Raw genomic sequence first — 17,748 nt, forward strand, 5'->3', positions numbered from 1 at the left:
AAATATTTCATACAAGCACTAAAACAAATGTGCTATTTAACAGCTACCTCTCTGGGAGTAACATTTGAAATGGAGCATTAGTGTCTTTGTAAAGACAGAATTGACATTTCAAATTTAACAGAGGCGTGGTCCACCCTGAGCTAATTAAAACAACTATTCCAATCTGTGGATAATTTAGAGCCCGACTTGCATGTTTTTGGAATGTTCGAGGAAGTCCATACATGCATTGAGATATCATGTATGAGAATCTTTTTAAAGTCGTATTATAACGTTGATGATTTTGCATGAATATGGCCTACTTGTGTGCGACTGAGACGCGTCCCACCTGTAGCTTGTTCTAAATCCAACACCTGCTCCGCATTTACGTTGTCATGCACGTTCTAGCCAGTAGATGTCACTCTTGCGGGATCTTGACATTACAATTCTGCGTTTGCTGAAATCAAACGACCTACAGTACGTTGCAAGCCTTATTAGTACAGTTTGTTCTCACTCTTCCGACTCAGTGTCTATCAAAATCTCTTCCTAAGCATTTTGAAAAGTAGTTTGTTGTTCTTCAAAATCAATTCCTAAGCATTTTGAAAAGTAGTTTGTTGTTCTTTGGCGCCTGATAAGATGTCGTATCAATTGTGAAGAAGTCACGGCAGCGCTTGGCTTGTGTGGATTTCTGTTGCGCGCCCGTAATACTCGACGTGAGGGTTCGGCACTGTTAGTGATGTCAAACAAGATCGTGAAGTGACCACCTGACAGGATCTGGGTTTGGTAGGAGTGAGGAGACGAAACTTGTGGTCTTTCGGCTGCATGCACACCTCCCATCCTGCATTTTTGTGTGACACCCCCCTCCCCTCCTCAATCCCCTTCTCCTCCCCTCCTCCTTTTGGCAATCTGGTCCATTTTCTGTGGGTCTGTGGAGAGCGGGGGGAGGCGGAGAGAGCCGCGGTGGAAGGCGGCGAGCAGGACCACAATCATGTTTTAATCCTCGGAATCAAACCTGTGCTTCCCCCCCCATGCTTCTGAGACTCGAACGACCAGAACTTGTGGGCCCACTGCAGCATTTTGGCGTCTTTTGTTGCTTCAGAACCCGCGGCTCTACCCCCCCTCACTGCAACATTTGGGCAAAGATAAGAGAGTCGATGCTGCCATGGCAGCATAGGAGGGGGCATCCTCAGCCAATTCCTCGTTCCTCCCGTCTATGATGCCTTATTGTTAAGCTTGTTCATATTCGATTGGATTTGGGAGTCTTGTATGTCGCACCGCCGCACGCCGACCCGTTGGAATTAAACGGGGATCAAGCCGCGGATCCCGATGGCATGGACACTTGTGCGAGGTCCGCCGCGCTGCCGAGCCACTGGAGCCCCCTCGCCGTCTCCTCCTCCTCAGCCAGCCCAGCTCCGTCGCCATCGCCCCGCAGCCCCGAGAGCCCCGCCGCCGCCGACGCCGCCGCCGCACCGCCAGCAGCCACTCACGAGCCACAGCAGGCGGCATGAGGCTTGAGTCGCTCGCACCTCTATCCATGCTGCTCATCGGGGTCTCATTCGCCTGCTACCCCCCGACTTCGGATTCCCTGCAGGACCGGGCGTACAGGTCGGCCGTGGTGATCGAGGGCAAGGTGCAGTCTACGCCTGGGAACGCCTCCGCCGAGCCTCCGCCGCAGCCCGGCGTGCACGTCCAAGTGCTGGACGTGTGGCCCCTCCACAGCGGGGGGCTGGAGCCCGAGCAGCTGGTCACCGTGCTGGGGGAGTTCGGGTCGGAGGCTCCGTGCGCCGACGTGCAGAAGAACCGCAAGTACATCTTTTTCATGGAGCCCACAGAGGCGCCGCTGGTCTACAAGGCTTCATTCGCGCCCCTGGACACAAGCAGGAAGAGTCTCAAGAAGGATGTTGGCAAGATTTTGTGTGAGGACTGCGGTAAGTGGGCTCATGAATTGTGGATTACCGGCGAACCCGGAAGAAAAGCTTGCACAGGTTGATGGTTTTGTGGGCAATATCTGGCCTACACTTGAATTCTAGCGCCCATCTAGCCGATGTATTGTTTGGCAGCACATTCGTGTCTTAAGGGCGTCTATGCAGCAATTTTCAACAACTCTCGCAGGCTCCCATAGCCCACATGATCAATCAAACTCTCTTTCTCTCTGCTCAGCTGCATCACGCATGCGCCTCGCACTGTTGCTTGTGTGCAATTGCACTTTGTGCGGATCCAACTATCTGCATCCTGCATTCTTACCACCCCCCTCCACCGTGGAGTATCCACTGCATAGTTTTAATACCCCAAATGTCCTCGCGCACATCGCTGCTCTCTAACCTTGCAGTCCTATAGGACACATTGCTTTCCTAACAGGGCTTGGCCCCCGTTTCAGGACCAGAGACAGCAGCCGGTGGCACACGATCACGTTGCTCCAAGCAAATTGCTTCCTGGGCTATATTTAGGTTCACACCCGCTTTAATGCTGTAATAACATTCACTTTGACATAGCTCAGCTTTGTCCAAGCCTGTTGTTCTATGAGAAGGTGTAGCTACTTGTAGAGTGCTTTGCTGTACTTTCCCGAAACACGGTCTAATATTCCAAATTTAAACTATTCCACTAATCTAAACTACTCGAACGATCTAGCATCGCTATATTGATGGTAATCGTCCGTGACGGTTCTGTGGTTCAGTCGCCTTCCTTTGTTGCAGGCAGTGTGGCTTCAGTTGCGATTTGATATGTGTGAATGGGTGTGAATGGTTTGCACAAAAAAAAAAAAAAAAAAATGCTGGGTTGCTCTCCTAGCTCACTCACGCGGTCGCTGTGGATTCAGAGTTGATTGGATTAATTTTACCCAACGTTGTGCTCAGTATGTTGACCCAGCAGATTGGGTTTAAGATTGCATTTGGACAGTTTTGTTGGGGAAAGTTGATTCAGGTTGCTAATTAAAAATAAATAACAACAGCTGTTCTGGTAACCTAGCAACCAATTTCTTGCTTTAACTAATCATAGTTTTTACTCCACGTTGCATCAAAAACTTGACCCATCATGCTGGGTCAAATTCTCAACCCAATGCGTATAATAAATAACCTCTTTTTTTTACTGCACCCAATTTCGGTCACCTTTTGAACCCATCAGTTTTAAGAGTGTTGTCTGTCACTATAGCAACGGGGGGCATCCAAGCATATTTCACAGGTGGCCACTGCCCCCTGTGGCCCCCCTCTAGCTCCGCCAGTGGTACCTACTATTTTCAAAATAAAGTGTGAAAACAAGTAGATTTTGGTCTGTGTGCCGGGTTGCACACTGCGCAGCGATTGGCACGTATGCTTCATCGTGGAAAGGTTCAACTCTTCTCCAAGCGCTGTGGAAAGTGGATGGATGATCAGTTGTGTTTTTGTTTTCAAGTCGTAGTCCAACCGAATTTACCCATGCGGTCGCTGATGTCATTAGAGTGTGCGTCGTTTCAGTGCTGCTTGGCTTGTCGTACAGGAGAAAATCAAAGCTGATTGATTTTGCTCGCTTAAGCGGCCTATTGATTAAACACAACACACTGCCGTTGATTGCAGGAGGAAGCACATAAATAGATTCATTTATATGCAAGTGTGCATGTAGCATAGGTGCACGTTTTTGCCGGCTTTACAAATCGTTTAGTATCCGAATTCAGCAGGTGTTCTGCCGGCGAGTGTGCGGCAACCTGGCGGTGATGTCTCAAATTATACACGCAGTGTACTTTATGCTCCTCGGCAGTGTAAAACAAGTCTTGACGTTTCAAATTATAGTGACAGGTCCTGTAACTGGGTCTCAAATAGCTCCTGGTACTTTGTCACAGAGACATCTGCAAAGGCATGAGAATGGGAAGCAGTTTTTCTTGTATTCCTTCATGGCAATTTAAAAGTGCATGTTGTTAAAAAAAAAAAAAAAAAAAAAGTCACATCCTGACATCATCTTGCATAGTCATTTTTACTTGGTGCTTAAGAACATAATGTGCCCTGTCCCGCTGCTTCTTAAACTCTTAAATCCTCTTAGCTCGGACCCACGAGACATTAATGCTCCCCTTTCCTCCCTTGTGCCACTCTCACGCCGTTGCCCTGACTTTTTAACTCATGTCCCAATTAGAGAGGTAACACTAAATGGACCTTATTATCGTCTAAAATCTCCCAGCAGCATATTTTTGCAAACAGTGAATATTGTCAGGAGTGTGTTTAAAAAAAAAAGTCACCTCATTACTGCATTTCCTCATATTTTATATTTTGTTTTTGTTACTTGACTGCAGAGAGAATCAGCCAATTACTTGGGGCGGGCAGGCCTTCATCCGTACAAAATAATTTTCCTAAGAATACAGTGGTGCTCTCAAATACGAGCAACCTTAAAGTCCGTTTAGCTTCATGCTAATCAAAAATGCAAAACGGCAAAGACAGGCTCATGAATAGCACCTGTGTGGTGGTGTCGTAACCCTTCAAATCACGGATATTTGAACACAAGCAGCGTAAAATTGGAACAATAACAACATTCCACACCGTCATATAGTCTTTATCCTCTGCATAGATTGACAAACAATCCCGCGATTTACTGACGGGGTCAGACAAAGCGCCTTGCACAAAATGGAAAACTATAAAGTTCTCTTTTTATTATTTAAAAAAAATAAAAAAATAATGGGGAGTTGGAATGGATTGTGATTCCTTCCATTTCAAGATGATTTGAGATGTGAGTGCTTTGAGTTATGAACATGGTCACTGAACAAGTTAAATCAGTGATTCTCAATTATTTTCTGTAACGCCCCCCCCCCCCCCCCCCAGCAAGAAGAAAACAATTCCCGCCCCCCACCACTATCCACTCTCTGCCGCCACTGTAAATAATCGCATTTTTATTGCAAACTCGCTGCGCACAATGGGCAAGGAGAGCGCCACCGCCGACTACTGGAGTGGATGTGCAATTGCACTCTATTGTAGTACGCCGGAAAAAAAGCATGTTCCCTAGGTTCACATGCGCCCCCCTCAGCGTCGCACCGGCCCGGTCCCGCCCCACCATTTGAGAAGCACTCATTTAAAATCACATCCTCGTAACGGTCATTATAGCCCCGTAGCGAGAATACAATACAGTTCAAGGAGACGTCTATTTGAGGTGCAGCGATAATTTCTTCGAATGAGGGACAAAGCAGGCAGCTCAATGTTTATTGAGACTATTTTGGTCACTCGGGTCAGGATTCACGTTAGGAACTACAGTATGGGAATCCAGACGGATGCCATGTCCAGCCCCAAGGCCTTGCAAGAATAAAAAATTGGTATGAAGTCGACCGCAACAGAGCCAAGACGTTGTATCATTGAGGAGCTTATCTCTTGTGGAAGTCATCTCTTCACTCCCCATGCTGAACTTTCTCTTGTCCCCTGTCAGGCCAATTCATGACAAAGCCGTTTCCAAAGATAGACAAACAGTCTGTCCCCCTGACGCTCTCTATTACCAAACAATTGCCTCCCTTCCAAAATCCGGATTCATCATACTGTATGTGATCATCTTTTCATTTGGTTATTAACACAGCATAATTTCTCGGCGTTCCACTTTAACCAAACATTTAATCCCGACTCCACTTAGTGCTGAGTTTTTTTTTTCTTGTGTATTCCCCCTTGTGCAGTGTTACACTTGCTTCCCCAGTGTGTTAATCATGAGACTGCACGTACTGTATGCTCCTTAATATGATACCCTTGTTGTCGTCTGGCTCTTAAGGGGCTCTTGAGATATAGGCGCTCTCCTTGCACCATGACAAAAACAAAATCCATGCAACAGATTCATTCAAAAACAAAAAAAATCAATTTTTGTGTCTCTCATCGGCTTCTTGAACAGTACAAATAATTATGATATGCATCATGGGGAAAATGAAAAACAAGACACTCTGAGGACATTATGCTTGCTGTTGTGCTTGTTGTCTAAAATGATTCAAAACAGCACCGCATTTTGAAGGAAGAGTGTCAGTGGGTATAAAAAGTCTACACACCCCTGTTCAAATAGCAGGTTTTTGTGAGATAAAAATGTGAGCTGCGCAACTCAATGGATTAAAAAACCAAAATGAAAAGAAAAGTGTGCGACATTATTCCTGTAAATTATTTTTACTTTCCACTGAAAATATTCAAATTTTTTGTGAGCTGTTTTACATTCATTTTCGCAGGGTTGTATGGATATTTTATACGTTTTGCTCACTTTATTTAGCAAAACAAAGACGTAACGATACAGTAGACAGCTGTGAGACAAAGTAATTACGCACCGCTGCAAAGTACAATAAACATATCGTCCAATTCATTTCGTCCGCCAAAACTGCTAATCTTTGTAGAAGCAACATTTTGATACAGCTGTTTTATTGGCGCTCGTCAATTGTGTCTGCTATGAAACAATACCGCAGCGACTGTGTGAATGATATGTATGACTACAAAGTCAAAATAGTGTAAAATACTATTTAGTCGAGTACATTCCCTTTGCTCAATTAGAAGTCTGCCAAATGACACACATGTGGTTACAACCTCCATTTTTCTTCTTGAGACACTTTGGGAGCGCAGTGGGACTGACTTGAGCTGACTTTTTGGACTAAATGTGTGTGAGTGTTAAGTCAAATTTCTGCACCAAAAAAAAAAAAAAAATAAATACAAGTAGCATCCACCTGCATCTGCTTATTAACAAATGTACAAATCCTAATGATTTATTCACAAACGGCAGTGGCGGGCCGTGTATTTCACACGGACGCCTTCAGTGAAGTCCTACTTAGTCTGACTTGCATAAATCCCCCTCATATTACCAACATTTATGACACCATGGCTGGACAAATAATATCCAGAAACACACTTACGCACCACTGGGTGTTGCAGGACTTAGCTTCACTTGAACGGTCCGTCTTAAAAATGGCCTCGCAAGTGTATGTGCAATTAAATCCACACTTTTCCCTCCTTCGGCCATAGTGGTTTAAAAAAAAGCAAGAATATACTTTTGGATTTTCGAACGGTCGCCAGTTTCGACTTTCGGGTGTGTTGATTCTGCATAGCGCTGCCCCCACAAGAGTGAGTATCCAATCACAAGCCGCGTTCATCATCTTCAACGTAAGACCAGCCTGAAGGCCTTACTGTCATCAACTCGGAATCTGATTGGCTATCGCAACTGTCTATCAACTGTAAAACCCTCACATTCATATAGACGCCCGCACGATTGTATCTGAAGGCCTCGGACGAATAGTGCGTGCTGCTGGAATGATCAAATCTGCCCGGCAACACGAGCTAGCTGAATTCTGATTGGATAAAAACTCTCACCTAAAAATTCAACAATGGGTTATAATATGACATCAATGTGAAGAATATGATCATGATATCTTGATTATGTTAGGCCAGCAGAGGCCTTGAAGGCCTTGACCTCCCACCACAGACGAATGGCAAGTCGTAGATGAGTTAAAAAGCGTTGTTTCACCTTCCTTCCTCACAAATCCGTCCGTGGTCTCAGCTGCCGAGCTGTGGTGCTAGACAATAGACGTTCGGCGCCCGGAGCCGAGTACCGTTTTTCCGAATGGCAAGCGTTCCTCGCTGAAGATGAGTGACAGTGACGTTGTGCTGTTGCCTTGTGAGCGCTCCTGCAAGCCCACGAGGTTAACTGGCAGGAGTATGAATCAATTATCCTCTAAATATGACACTGAAGGGCAATTTAGCCACCAGTGGTTGATGGGGACAAAGGTGCTCATTCAGTGGATTTCACCTCGGAGATTGTGCCCCCAGCACGGGATGTTTGCTGAGATAAGAATGATTGAAATGTTTACGACTGCCAGTGCTGCAGTGCCTCTTGTCCAGGCCAGAGATTGAGGCTAATGGGAGTGACCAGCTGGGAGCGCCGATCTCTCTCCATTTAGGTTGATACTATAGCTTTGTGGCGGTTGTTTATGTTCATTCATGTAGAATCTCTGTCGTCGTAATCTTTGCTTCTCTGCCGTTGCAAGATAACTTGATGAATGGTCGGGGAGAGGGGGGGAACTGGGCCGTTACGAATAGCTGCCCCCCCGTTTTCCTGTCCCGTAGCACTTTCGTGGACATTTCAAAAGAGGGATTTTTTTACAAGCCGCTGTTTTTATACATTGAGCATAATTTTTTTTTTTTTTAATGTAAATTTACAGGCGATGGCTGTCAAAAATTAAATGTGTGCTGAGAATACAATAAGGTTTTTAACTTGAAACATATTTGCCTAATTAATGCCATTAGCTTTATTTTATCGATTCGCATAATGAGTGAGAATTATGTTGCTGTCCAAGAAAATACGGTCATCACGTCCAAATGGAATGACTCAAACTTTTTTGAGTCACCGACGTTAAGTTAACAATACAACACACATGAAAAAAAACATGATTAAAATTTATTTTCCTTACACAAAGAAACTAGTTTTCAAATATTGATGCATCACAAAATTCATTGTTTATTCACATTTTGGACTTGTGAACAATGTTTTCATAATTGTGCTATTTGTGAAAGGATTAGCGCAGGGAATGCCCACGGGCATTCCTGCGGAGTTGCCGTTTATCAAAACAGCCGGCCATTTTTTTTTTTAAGGAGTAGGTCAGGTCACTTATGTGTTCCTTGTCAGGCGGGTCCAATTGTCAAGTCGTCTTCGTCAAACTTTGGGGAGGGTTGTTTTGTTTTGTCAGGCTGAAGACAGCAAATCCAAGATGTTTGGACCGGCTGAGGTCAAAGGTCACGCGGGTGCATGTTTTTCGTCCGATTCCTCCTTGTTGCAGCTTTCGAATTAAATGCATTTTTTTTTTTTTCTGACAAGATGTCAACGTCTCGCTGATAGGGTCAATAAAAAAGAGTTTCAGACAATACAAAATGCATGGAAATCTCGCGGAAGGTATGTAATGTTGCCAAAAGTGAGCCCAAAAATTCCAAGGCTGGAAAATGGTCGCATGAGGTGTGTCAGAAAAGTTCCAGGACTGCTGTCACAAAAGATATTTTTCAAACCCAAACTACCAACTATGACTTTTGCTCTTCAGTGTGGTCTCGGCGATCACGTAAGATGTCTCAACGGCTCATAATGCCCGAGCATCTGACAGTTCCTGGCCTGGAAAAGAATTGGAGGTGTAATCCCACTACTTGTCCCACCTGGCTCCATGTAATTTTTTCTTTCTTTCATCATTGAAAGTTTTTTTTTTTTTTTTTTTGCAAAAGCCTCTTTGTCTCTGATTTAACGCATTGCAATTAGCCACGTAATAAAAGCGGTCGGACATCACACAAAACTGAAACGTTCGCTCCCTAAAATGGATCTTAGTCACCGCTCCATGCATGGGCTCGAAGCACTTGCACTTTAGTTCTACATGGGTGATTTAACAAGTCTTGTGTGGATATTTTTCCACCCGCTTGAATGTCTGTTAACATGCCCTTTGATTTCACACACAGAAAAGCAATACGTTGGATGATTATACATTTCCATGCTATAATACCGACATAATGTCTGAGCTTGTGGGAAATAATGGGCTTACTCCACGTTCAGCCGGATAAGAACTATACAACCTATTTGAAATGCCAAGCGCTTTAAAAGCTGCAATTTAATATTAAATGAGTTGTAGGGAGTGTGACACATGACTGTAAAACACTTCCGTGCGGTTTATAAAACGGTGAACATTTTGTGCAATGTACATTTCCCTACTATTGTTGTAAATGTGTTTATATTCCTTTTAAAATCCTTTCTGCGTGTCTCGCTTGCGATGAAGCGAACGCTGCACTCGATAAACCGCTGCCGAATCATCCATTGGACAGAAAAGAAGGATTGTGATAGTGTGAATGCAGATTAGTGTTACAATTAGTGCATAATGCTCTGATTTATAATCTCCTCCTAATCTCTATATTGAATTAATAGGAAAGAGGAAAGCTGCTTTCGGATCAGTAAAAGTGTCTTGCATTTTTATTTCATGGGAGTCATTTCGATAGGATTTTACGTTTTAGAATCTCGGTCATGCTGAGTCGTCACTTCAATCATAATAATAAACGTATCATTTAAAATGAAAAACTCTCTGATAGTGGACCTATTAAAAAAAACAGCCATTAAGTTTTCAAAGTGCTTGCCCTTATTCGAAAAAAAAAAATTAAATCTTCATCGGGATTATCTTTTTAAATTTTGGAGTGCATCGAATCTGCGTCGCTAAATTGAAGTGAAATCCGAAAAGTCTTTAATGTTCTCATGTCAGAGTTGCGCATAACTCTTACTCACAGTGATTCGCCATAACAAAGTCACATCATCTTCATTTTACGACTACATTTTTAACACGACTATATAATTTAATTATAGCCTTGTGAGAATAAAAAAAAATAAATATATGAGCAATTGTCGAGCTAAAAAAAAAACAAAACCCTGTTGTATTCACAATTGAGAGTTTTTAAGAGCATATGAGCAATATTAAGCCCATCTAACATGACATTTTACAACCTCTTTTCTGCTTCTCGAGCGGTGAGGTGGACTCTTGAACCCACTGAAGAATGTTGCCTTCACCACCATGAGGCAGTATATGATCAGGATCAGGACGCACTAAAAAGTTGCAAAGGATGGGCCTGTTGGGAACGTCAGCAGTTGTTTGACTCGCTGAGCCACATTGATGAGCCCGCAGTCGTTGCACAGTTCGGGAGATTTGCGCAGCTTAACGACCGTTTGGATGCTTTTTTGTTCATCAGAGAAAGACATATTTCCATTTTTGGGGGCCCGTGCCGTTAGCATTGCACTCAGCTTTTAAACAGATCTGCTCCTGTGACTCAACTCACAGTAATGGCGTCCCTCAGGGACGAGCAACCCCGGACACTTTTGGGCCGTCGCCAAAAGGATCCAAGACGTTAAGTTTGAGAGTTGGATATAAAATGTCATTGGCTTACCTCACTGTCTGCATTTCACGCCGGATACAAAACTGAAAGCCGCTTTAATAGCAGCTTTCGTTTACAAACTTTTATTAGGTAAGGAGATTGAAGCAGATAGCAGTTTGTGCTCATGTTTAATTATGCAAATATGCATGCGCATATTTTCTAAATATAACTGTGACCTTTGCACTGCGCACAAAATGCGATATATGCGGCAGGAAAACGAGACCAAAGATCCACCGCATCCTCCGAATGGCCTTCGACTCTGCTCCACTTTGTGTGTGCTTTGCAGCTTTACAAATTGTGTCCTCCTGCTTTGTGGAGGCCGTTATGTTTACCCCGCCTTTTGAATCATTCAGTAATTTGCAGCTATCTTGGGCTGCAATACTCTTCCTTCACAGACTGCAGCTAGTGCATGTAATTAAATATTGAAAGCATTTTTTTTTCTCTCGGTACACAGCTCAAGAGGTGGTTTGGAGAAAATTAACCCTTTTAAAGAGGAAGAACACAAATGACGGTTGGAATAAATAAAAGTAGTTGAAAGTTTTAGCATTTAAATTTAAGTACTGAATCGTGACAGCTTGAAAACGCATGCACCATCAAAATAGGGCCGTACCTTCTCATGATGGAAAAGTGTTTGAAAAAGTGATGTGGCATTTTATTTTATTTTATTTTATTTTATTTTATTTTATTTTATTTTATTTTATTTTATTTTATTTTATTTTATTTTATTTTAACCACATAGTCTGTTTTATGGTACTCAATTTCTGGATCGAAGCATGGTCTCACGGTAAAAAAAACAAACAAAAAAAACGCAGTAAACCTCGTTTTTATATCATTAAAAAAAAACTTTATCAAGATGCTGGGTTAAAATCCTCCCATTCAAAATGACACATTTGACTTTTCTGAAGAAGTGTCCATAGCACCGGTGTTGTTGTTGTTCTGGCATGTTGCAAAATTAGGTTACGATTGCTCAGTCCCGAGTGGGCGGGTTAAGACGCGGGGCAAACATTTGACGCTCATCATTACGTCAAAGGTTTTACTGTGAGTGTCGGAGTGACTCCACGGAAAGTGCATTCCTTAACCTCCCGTGAACTTGTTTACAATCAACAACAGGTCTCGTCAGCCCCAGGGTAACTAAAAACTTCTATAAACAAGAGTGGGCGATTGGGTTGGTTTGATTTACAATTTAAGACACGATGCTCATTTTGTACAGAGCAGCAAAATTATCGTACATCATCTTTTTTTCTCGTCTATATCAGAAATGTCACTGAATCAGTTTCAACTTCATAGCTGTTGAAATGCCCGTGACAAATAATCAACAATGATCCAGATGTTGTGTACACTTTTCTGTTATTATGTTTGAGTGCGTGGGACGCGATTTACAAATGTTTGTGCTCATTGGTCCAATCGCAGGTAGTCGTGCGAGTGTAAAGGACGCCTCAGGAGATAACCTTTCACTGCACGCTGCCTCACTGACATTAATTCAGCACAGAAGCCATTGAGAGTGTCGTCCACATTGAAACGGGCGCCTAAAAATAATGTATCTGCAGGTAGCGATACAGTCTAGCAGCTGGTGGTCGGACGATGAAGGCAACCAGATGCTGCCGACACCGCACGGTAGAGTTGCAGGCATCACCGCGGTCACCGGGTCGCCACATGAGTAGCTTGGGGGCCTGCTCTAAAAGTAGCTCACGAGTAATGGGACATTGGGATTTCCTGGGAGTCATGTAGATGTGAAAATGTAAATATTTGCGGAGATTTTTATTCATTAAGCATTGCATATTCATATCTGTTTATTTTTAAATGTTTGTTGATCATCTTTTGAATGAATCAATTGCAGACACCCTAAAAATAAAACAAAAATGTCTCTCAAGTAGCATGCCTTAATATTGGACTTCATAAAATCAGAACATAATAAAAAAAGAATGTAAACAAGGAAGGGCAATTTGAAAGCCATTTTATTTAGTTGAGTTTTACATACCCAAAGAATTCTGCAAAAACACTGATAAAAATACAAAATAAAATTTTCACAACAAAAGAAAATAAAACTGGGGCAGTGGGGGAATTAATCAAGGAAAAAAGTGTGAAAAGTCCCCCAAAATTAATAATAATAATAAAAAAAAAAATACACATGTTTTAAGTTGTAATATCACCAATCACCACTAGATGGTGGATATTTCTTACTCTTACTCTCTCCTCCCCTTTACTAAAACATGGGTAGGCCTAATAATATTTTTTTTTGCAAATTTGAAATGATATACAGGACAATCATAGTATCTCAATAATATAAAAAAATGAATGAGTTGGGGGAAAAAATATCAAATTAGTTCTTGCACTTGTTGGTTTCTTGTTCGGTAGTTTTGTGCCGTCCTTGAATGGCAGTTTTAATGCAGGAGAGCGCTTTGGACAGCAATGGATTACAAAAAAAAAGAAAAAAACTAGAGAACTCATTCTTCTTTCCAGATCTGTGTAGACACTTGCTCGTGATTGGGTGTGATATTCTTTCATGACTCTCTTAGTTCCGTAAATTTGCCATCAGTCAGTAATTGGCAAGCATCTGCTTGTTTTTAGACGCTTGAGGAAGCGATCCGTTCCTTGTCGCCCTGGCAAAATATCAGACCCAAACAGAGTTTTGTTACACAAAAAAATTGAGACACAAGTGTCAGTTGTAAAAAATAAGAAAAAAAAAAAGTGTGGCGAAAGGCCATCGTGTCCACGATAGGAACTTGAGCAAAAACGCTTGGGAACAAAAGGGGCATGGGAAGGGCAACTGTGTTTGTGTGCAGCGTGACGAAGTGTTGAAAAGAGGGGCTGCCGGCACTCCTGCTATGGGCGCCTCCCGGTGTGTTTAAGGGACGTGTCCGGCCATGTTCATCACACGCACACACGCACACACACATGCGCGCACACGGTACATATTCGGAGAGGTTTGTTTCCTCAGGTATGTTGTAGGTGTGGATTGATGTGTGTCTTAACATGAAAAGACTTTAAAAAAGAATGGAATGGCTTGTTAGCTGTGCTTGGAGTCTCACCAAGAGTCAGCCATGTTGGGGGCGGGGGGGGGTCGGGGGCGGTTGTCCTGATTCCTGAAACTTCTCCAGAAGAGTTGAGATGACACATGCGCTCACTACTCTAATGGAGAGTTGCCCAATGTTTTGGTCGGCGAACGAGTGAATGTAGAACTGGAGGAGGAGACAATCGGCGCTGACTCATGGACAAATATCCGTAAACAACTTTTGACACGCTCGTTTGTCATATTTGTGAGTCTTCTCGCTTGGCTGAGGGGGGCACCTGCTGTGTGTATGTCGGGCGACAAAGTGTGACGTCACCATCTTGCAAATGCTGAATGATTCAAGGGGGGAGGCTTGACAACTTCCTCGTTCAGCTCTGCTCGGTGCTCGAGTAGGATGGACATTTAAAAAAAAAAAAAAAAAAAAAAAAGACAAAGAGTTTTCTTTCCAATATTTTTTGTCCAATGCATCCGTTCAAAAGTCTTGCAAATCGTCCGTCGCCCCCCCCGTCCTTTAGCCCGTGTCTTGCGCCCTTCCACCGGTGCTCATTATTGTGTTGCTCTAATCTGGAGGGGACAGCACTGGCTGCAGGAGTATATTTATCTTCCTGCACAAATAGGACCTCTTTCCGTCTGCTCCCTGCTCAGCTTGTTGTTGAAAGATAGTGAGCAGCGAAGAGCGAAGGGCTTCACCACGGGCATGTGCGTGCGAGCCAGTGCGCGGCTTGAACCCAGACGTGGCCCAGCTGGCGCTCGGACACGAGCGAGCTAGCCATCACAAATGCAGACTAAAAAATAAAAAATTAGGAATATATCTCCCTTGATATTGATACCCTCAACTGTGGGGGTGTTCTACCCTAAATGCAAAGGCAGCATTCCTCACAGAGGTCGGTTGTACTTGTAAAATCCCGTAAGATCAGCGTTACACCGAGTCCCTCAAGTGTAAGCTCCGTCGCCCCGTTGCCGCTTCGGCCTATGTGCGATTTTATTGGGGGGAAAATAGCAAATGAGTGGACGTGGTGGCCATGGGGAATACCGGGAAAATGTGAGTTTCCTCGAACGGCCAGGCCATCACAGCACTCACAACCAAGCCCCTCCCCGTGCCATTGAATATTCTCGAGCAGAATTTTGAATCCAGTGCGTCCCAGCTTAGCGTCTCTTTATTTGAACCAAAGATATCAAACTAGTTAGACGATTCTAAATCCACATTTTTCTCCGTTCTTTGGTTCGTCTGGCTCGGAAAATATCCCAAGATCCAATCAAAGCCGTTCCAGTTTTCATTGCATGAGTAAAAATAAGTCAGCTAATGTTAATAACACATTTTTTTAAAGCAATAAAACACTCTACTTAAATTTTGAGAACAAGTGTTGTGTCTGAGCGGGCAAACGCAAAACACATGTCCACAGTCGATACTTTGACGCCAGCCGAAGTGAAGTCTTGTGCGCTCTACTGAGGACTGATGACATCACGCAGGTTTAATGTGGTTATTGAAGCGAACCTTTTGTTAAATTCCAAAGTATATGCCGGTGCCTTTGTTGTAGACATTCCACTCTTTCGTTTTTTTTTTTTTTTTTTTTTAACCCAATGCTAAGATGCTAATACCATTAGCGGCTATTCCAAAATATATTTAAGACACTTACTTTAGCCATTTTTTCCAACACTCCCAACAATGGAAAGACAAGACTAGAATAGATTTTTCCAAACCTTTGAGATAACTTTACTGCTTCATGGAACTTTTTGCTACTAGCTTGATGACCCATCTGCAGTCGTCGCTTCCTGTTAGCTTCGTTTAGCTCGCCAACTGCGGCGCGTTCACCGGGGTCTAGGGGGGGAAGGGGGGGGTGCACTTATCAATCTCAGTCCATTCGAGACCGCCTCGATCCGGGCCCGTGTCGTCAAAGTATGATCTAAGCGTACACACATGCGTGGCGGCCTGTTTTCCAGGAAAAAGCCTTCTTCCGCCGATGAAAAAACAAACAAGCAGATAAGAGAGGCTCTTGATAAGCTCGTGCTCGGCCACAAGAAGGCAAAAAACAGAAATGCAAATGATTCTGAGCGAGAAGCTGCTTTCACTCTGTGTGAACCTCCTCTCGGTGTCCTCACTGTGACATGTTTGTGCTGCTCTAAAAGCACATTCTGGAGATAAAGGACAAGTGCAGGGCGCAAAAGGAATTTGATTCGATGTGAAGAATGCAAAGCAGAAAGCGGACACACGTACAGTATGTTTTTGAAGGGGGGGGGGCTGCTGGCTGATAAGATGACGACGTTTATGTGTTTTCTGAACGCTTTTTCTGAACGCCAAGCTTAAATTTTGTTGAAATAATTAAAAACAATATAAAAAAATAAAATAAAATAATAAAATAATTCATTTACTTTTTATTCATTGAAAAATTTGACTGATTTATTTCTTTATTTTCTTCTTCATATATATATATACATATATATATATATATATATATATATATATATATATATATATATATGTATATATATATGTATATATAATATATAGTCTAAACTATTAAGACGCCAGAGGCTTTCTTCTTTCCAAGGTTCCGCAATATTTTGATCGAAGCTTTTGTGCAATCCTGTTAACCTCTTAAATCACCGGTGGCATTTAGCACAAATTGGCTCTTTTGGTTTTACAACAGACGTGTGTTTGTGTGCGTGCGTGTGCGTGTGCGTGTGTGGTTGTGTGTGTGTGTGTGTGTGTGTGGGCGTGTTTGTGAGTATAATGGGAAAAACACCGGTGTAACACTGTGATACAGATGCAGCGTCCCCAAAAATGTCTTTTTTTTTTTCTTTCTTTCTTTCATTGGCTTCATTGGACCCACACTCAGAGTGGAAAACAGGCCCAAGTCCAACACATCAATGGCGCATGTGCTTCTTCTATTTACATGTGGATGCACCTGTGTGTTTGTACGCCCGTGTGGATGTGCGTGTTTGAGGGCGTATGTTTGCGTTTGAGTATGACAGTGTATACTTTGTCGGCCCGGGGACACTTAGCTTGAGTGTGTGTTGCTCTCTGTGATGAGAGTGCGCATATGTGTTTGCGTGAAGACCTGGTCCATGTGGGTGTGTGTTTGATAAACTGTGAGAGCATGTGGGAGACTGTTTGTCTCTTCAGTCGGGGTGACCGCAGGAGAGAAAGAGCAGAATGAGGAGGTGGACGGGGATCTGCTTCCAACCTCTATCTTGAAGTCAATCTCTTCACAGTCACACAAACCTCTTTATCGCTCCTTAGAGAGAGAGAGAGAGAGAGAGAGAGAGAGTGATCGCGAGAGAGAGAGAGAGCGATGAGTGCGAGAGAGAGAGAGAGTGTGATTGCGAGAGAGGAGAGATGAGAGTGATTGCGAGAGAGAGAGAGAGAGAGAGAGAGAGAGAGAGAGTGATCGCGAGAGAGAGAGAGAGCGTGAGTGCGAGAGAGAGAGAGAGAGTGATTGCGAGAGCGTGAGTGCGAGAGGAGAGAGAGAGAGAGAGAGAGAGAGAGAGAGAGAGAGAGAGAGAGAGAGAGAGAGAGAGAGAGAGAGAGAGAGAGAGAGAGAGAGAGAGAGAGGATGAGAGAGAGAGAGAGAGAGAGAGAGAGAGACGAGAGAGAGAGAGGAGAGAGAGAGAGAGAGAGAGAGAGAGAGAGAGAGAGAGAGAGAGAGAGGAGAGAGAGAGAGAGAGAGAGAGAGAGAGAGAGAGAGAGAGAGAGGAGAGAGAGAGAGATCATAAGTACAAAAACAGAGAGAAAAATGGAAAGAGATTAAATCGGCAGCCTTAAGAAGATAGAGCGGATTTTTTCCTTTCTAAGAGGATCACCAAATGTCATGAAAGTTCGTTTTGTTGAGTTGCCCATTTGAATCTGCTTCCTCGTTTATATTGAATTTGTATTAACGATGAAAGACTATTTTAGCCCAGTTTTAGCTCGGGGAAAAGTCT

The 17,748-nt window shown here is 43.3% G+C and overlaps 1 protein-coding gene across 3 annotated transcripts in view; it reads left to right on the forward strand.

Moving 5' to 3' along the window:
- The first annotated feature begins 909 nt into the window (after positions 1 to 909).
- The window catches only part of nrg2a (neuregulin 2a), a 74,262-nt gene continuing 57,423 nt past the window's right edge, over positions 910 to 17,748 (forward strand). For all 3 annotated transcript variants that reach the window (XM_088278796.1, XM_088278795.1, XM_088278797.1), the window contains exon 1: positions 910 to 1,904. In XM_088278796.1, coding sequence (XP_088134922.1) covers positions 1,481 to 1,904 — 424 coding nt within the window. In that variant the 5' untranslated portion in view covers positions 910 to 1,480. The remainder of the gene's footprint in view (positions 1,905 to 17,748) is intronic.

This window comes from Idiotropiscis lumnitzeri, chromosome 17 (assembly GCF_059441095.1).
Source record: "Idiotropiscis lumnitzeri isolate Australia: NSW breed Sydney's pygmy pipehorse chromosome 17, RoL_Ilum_1.0, whole genome shotgun sequence".
Lineage (NCBI taxonomy): Eukaryota > Metazoa > Chordata > Actinopteri > Syngnathiformes > Syngnathidae > Idiotropiscis > Idiotropiscis lumnitzeri.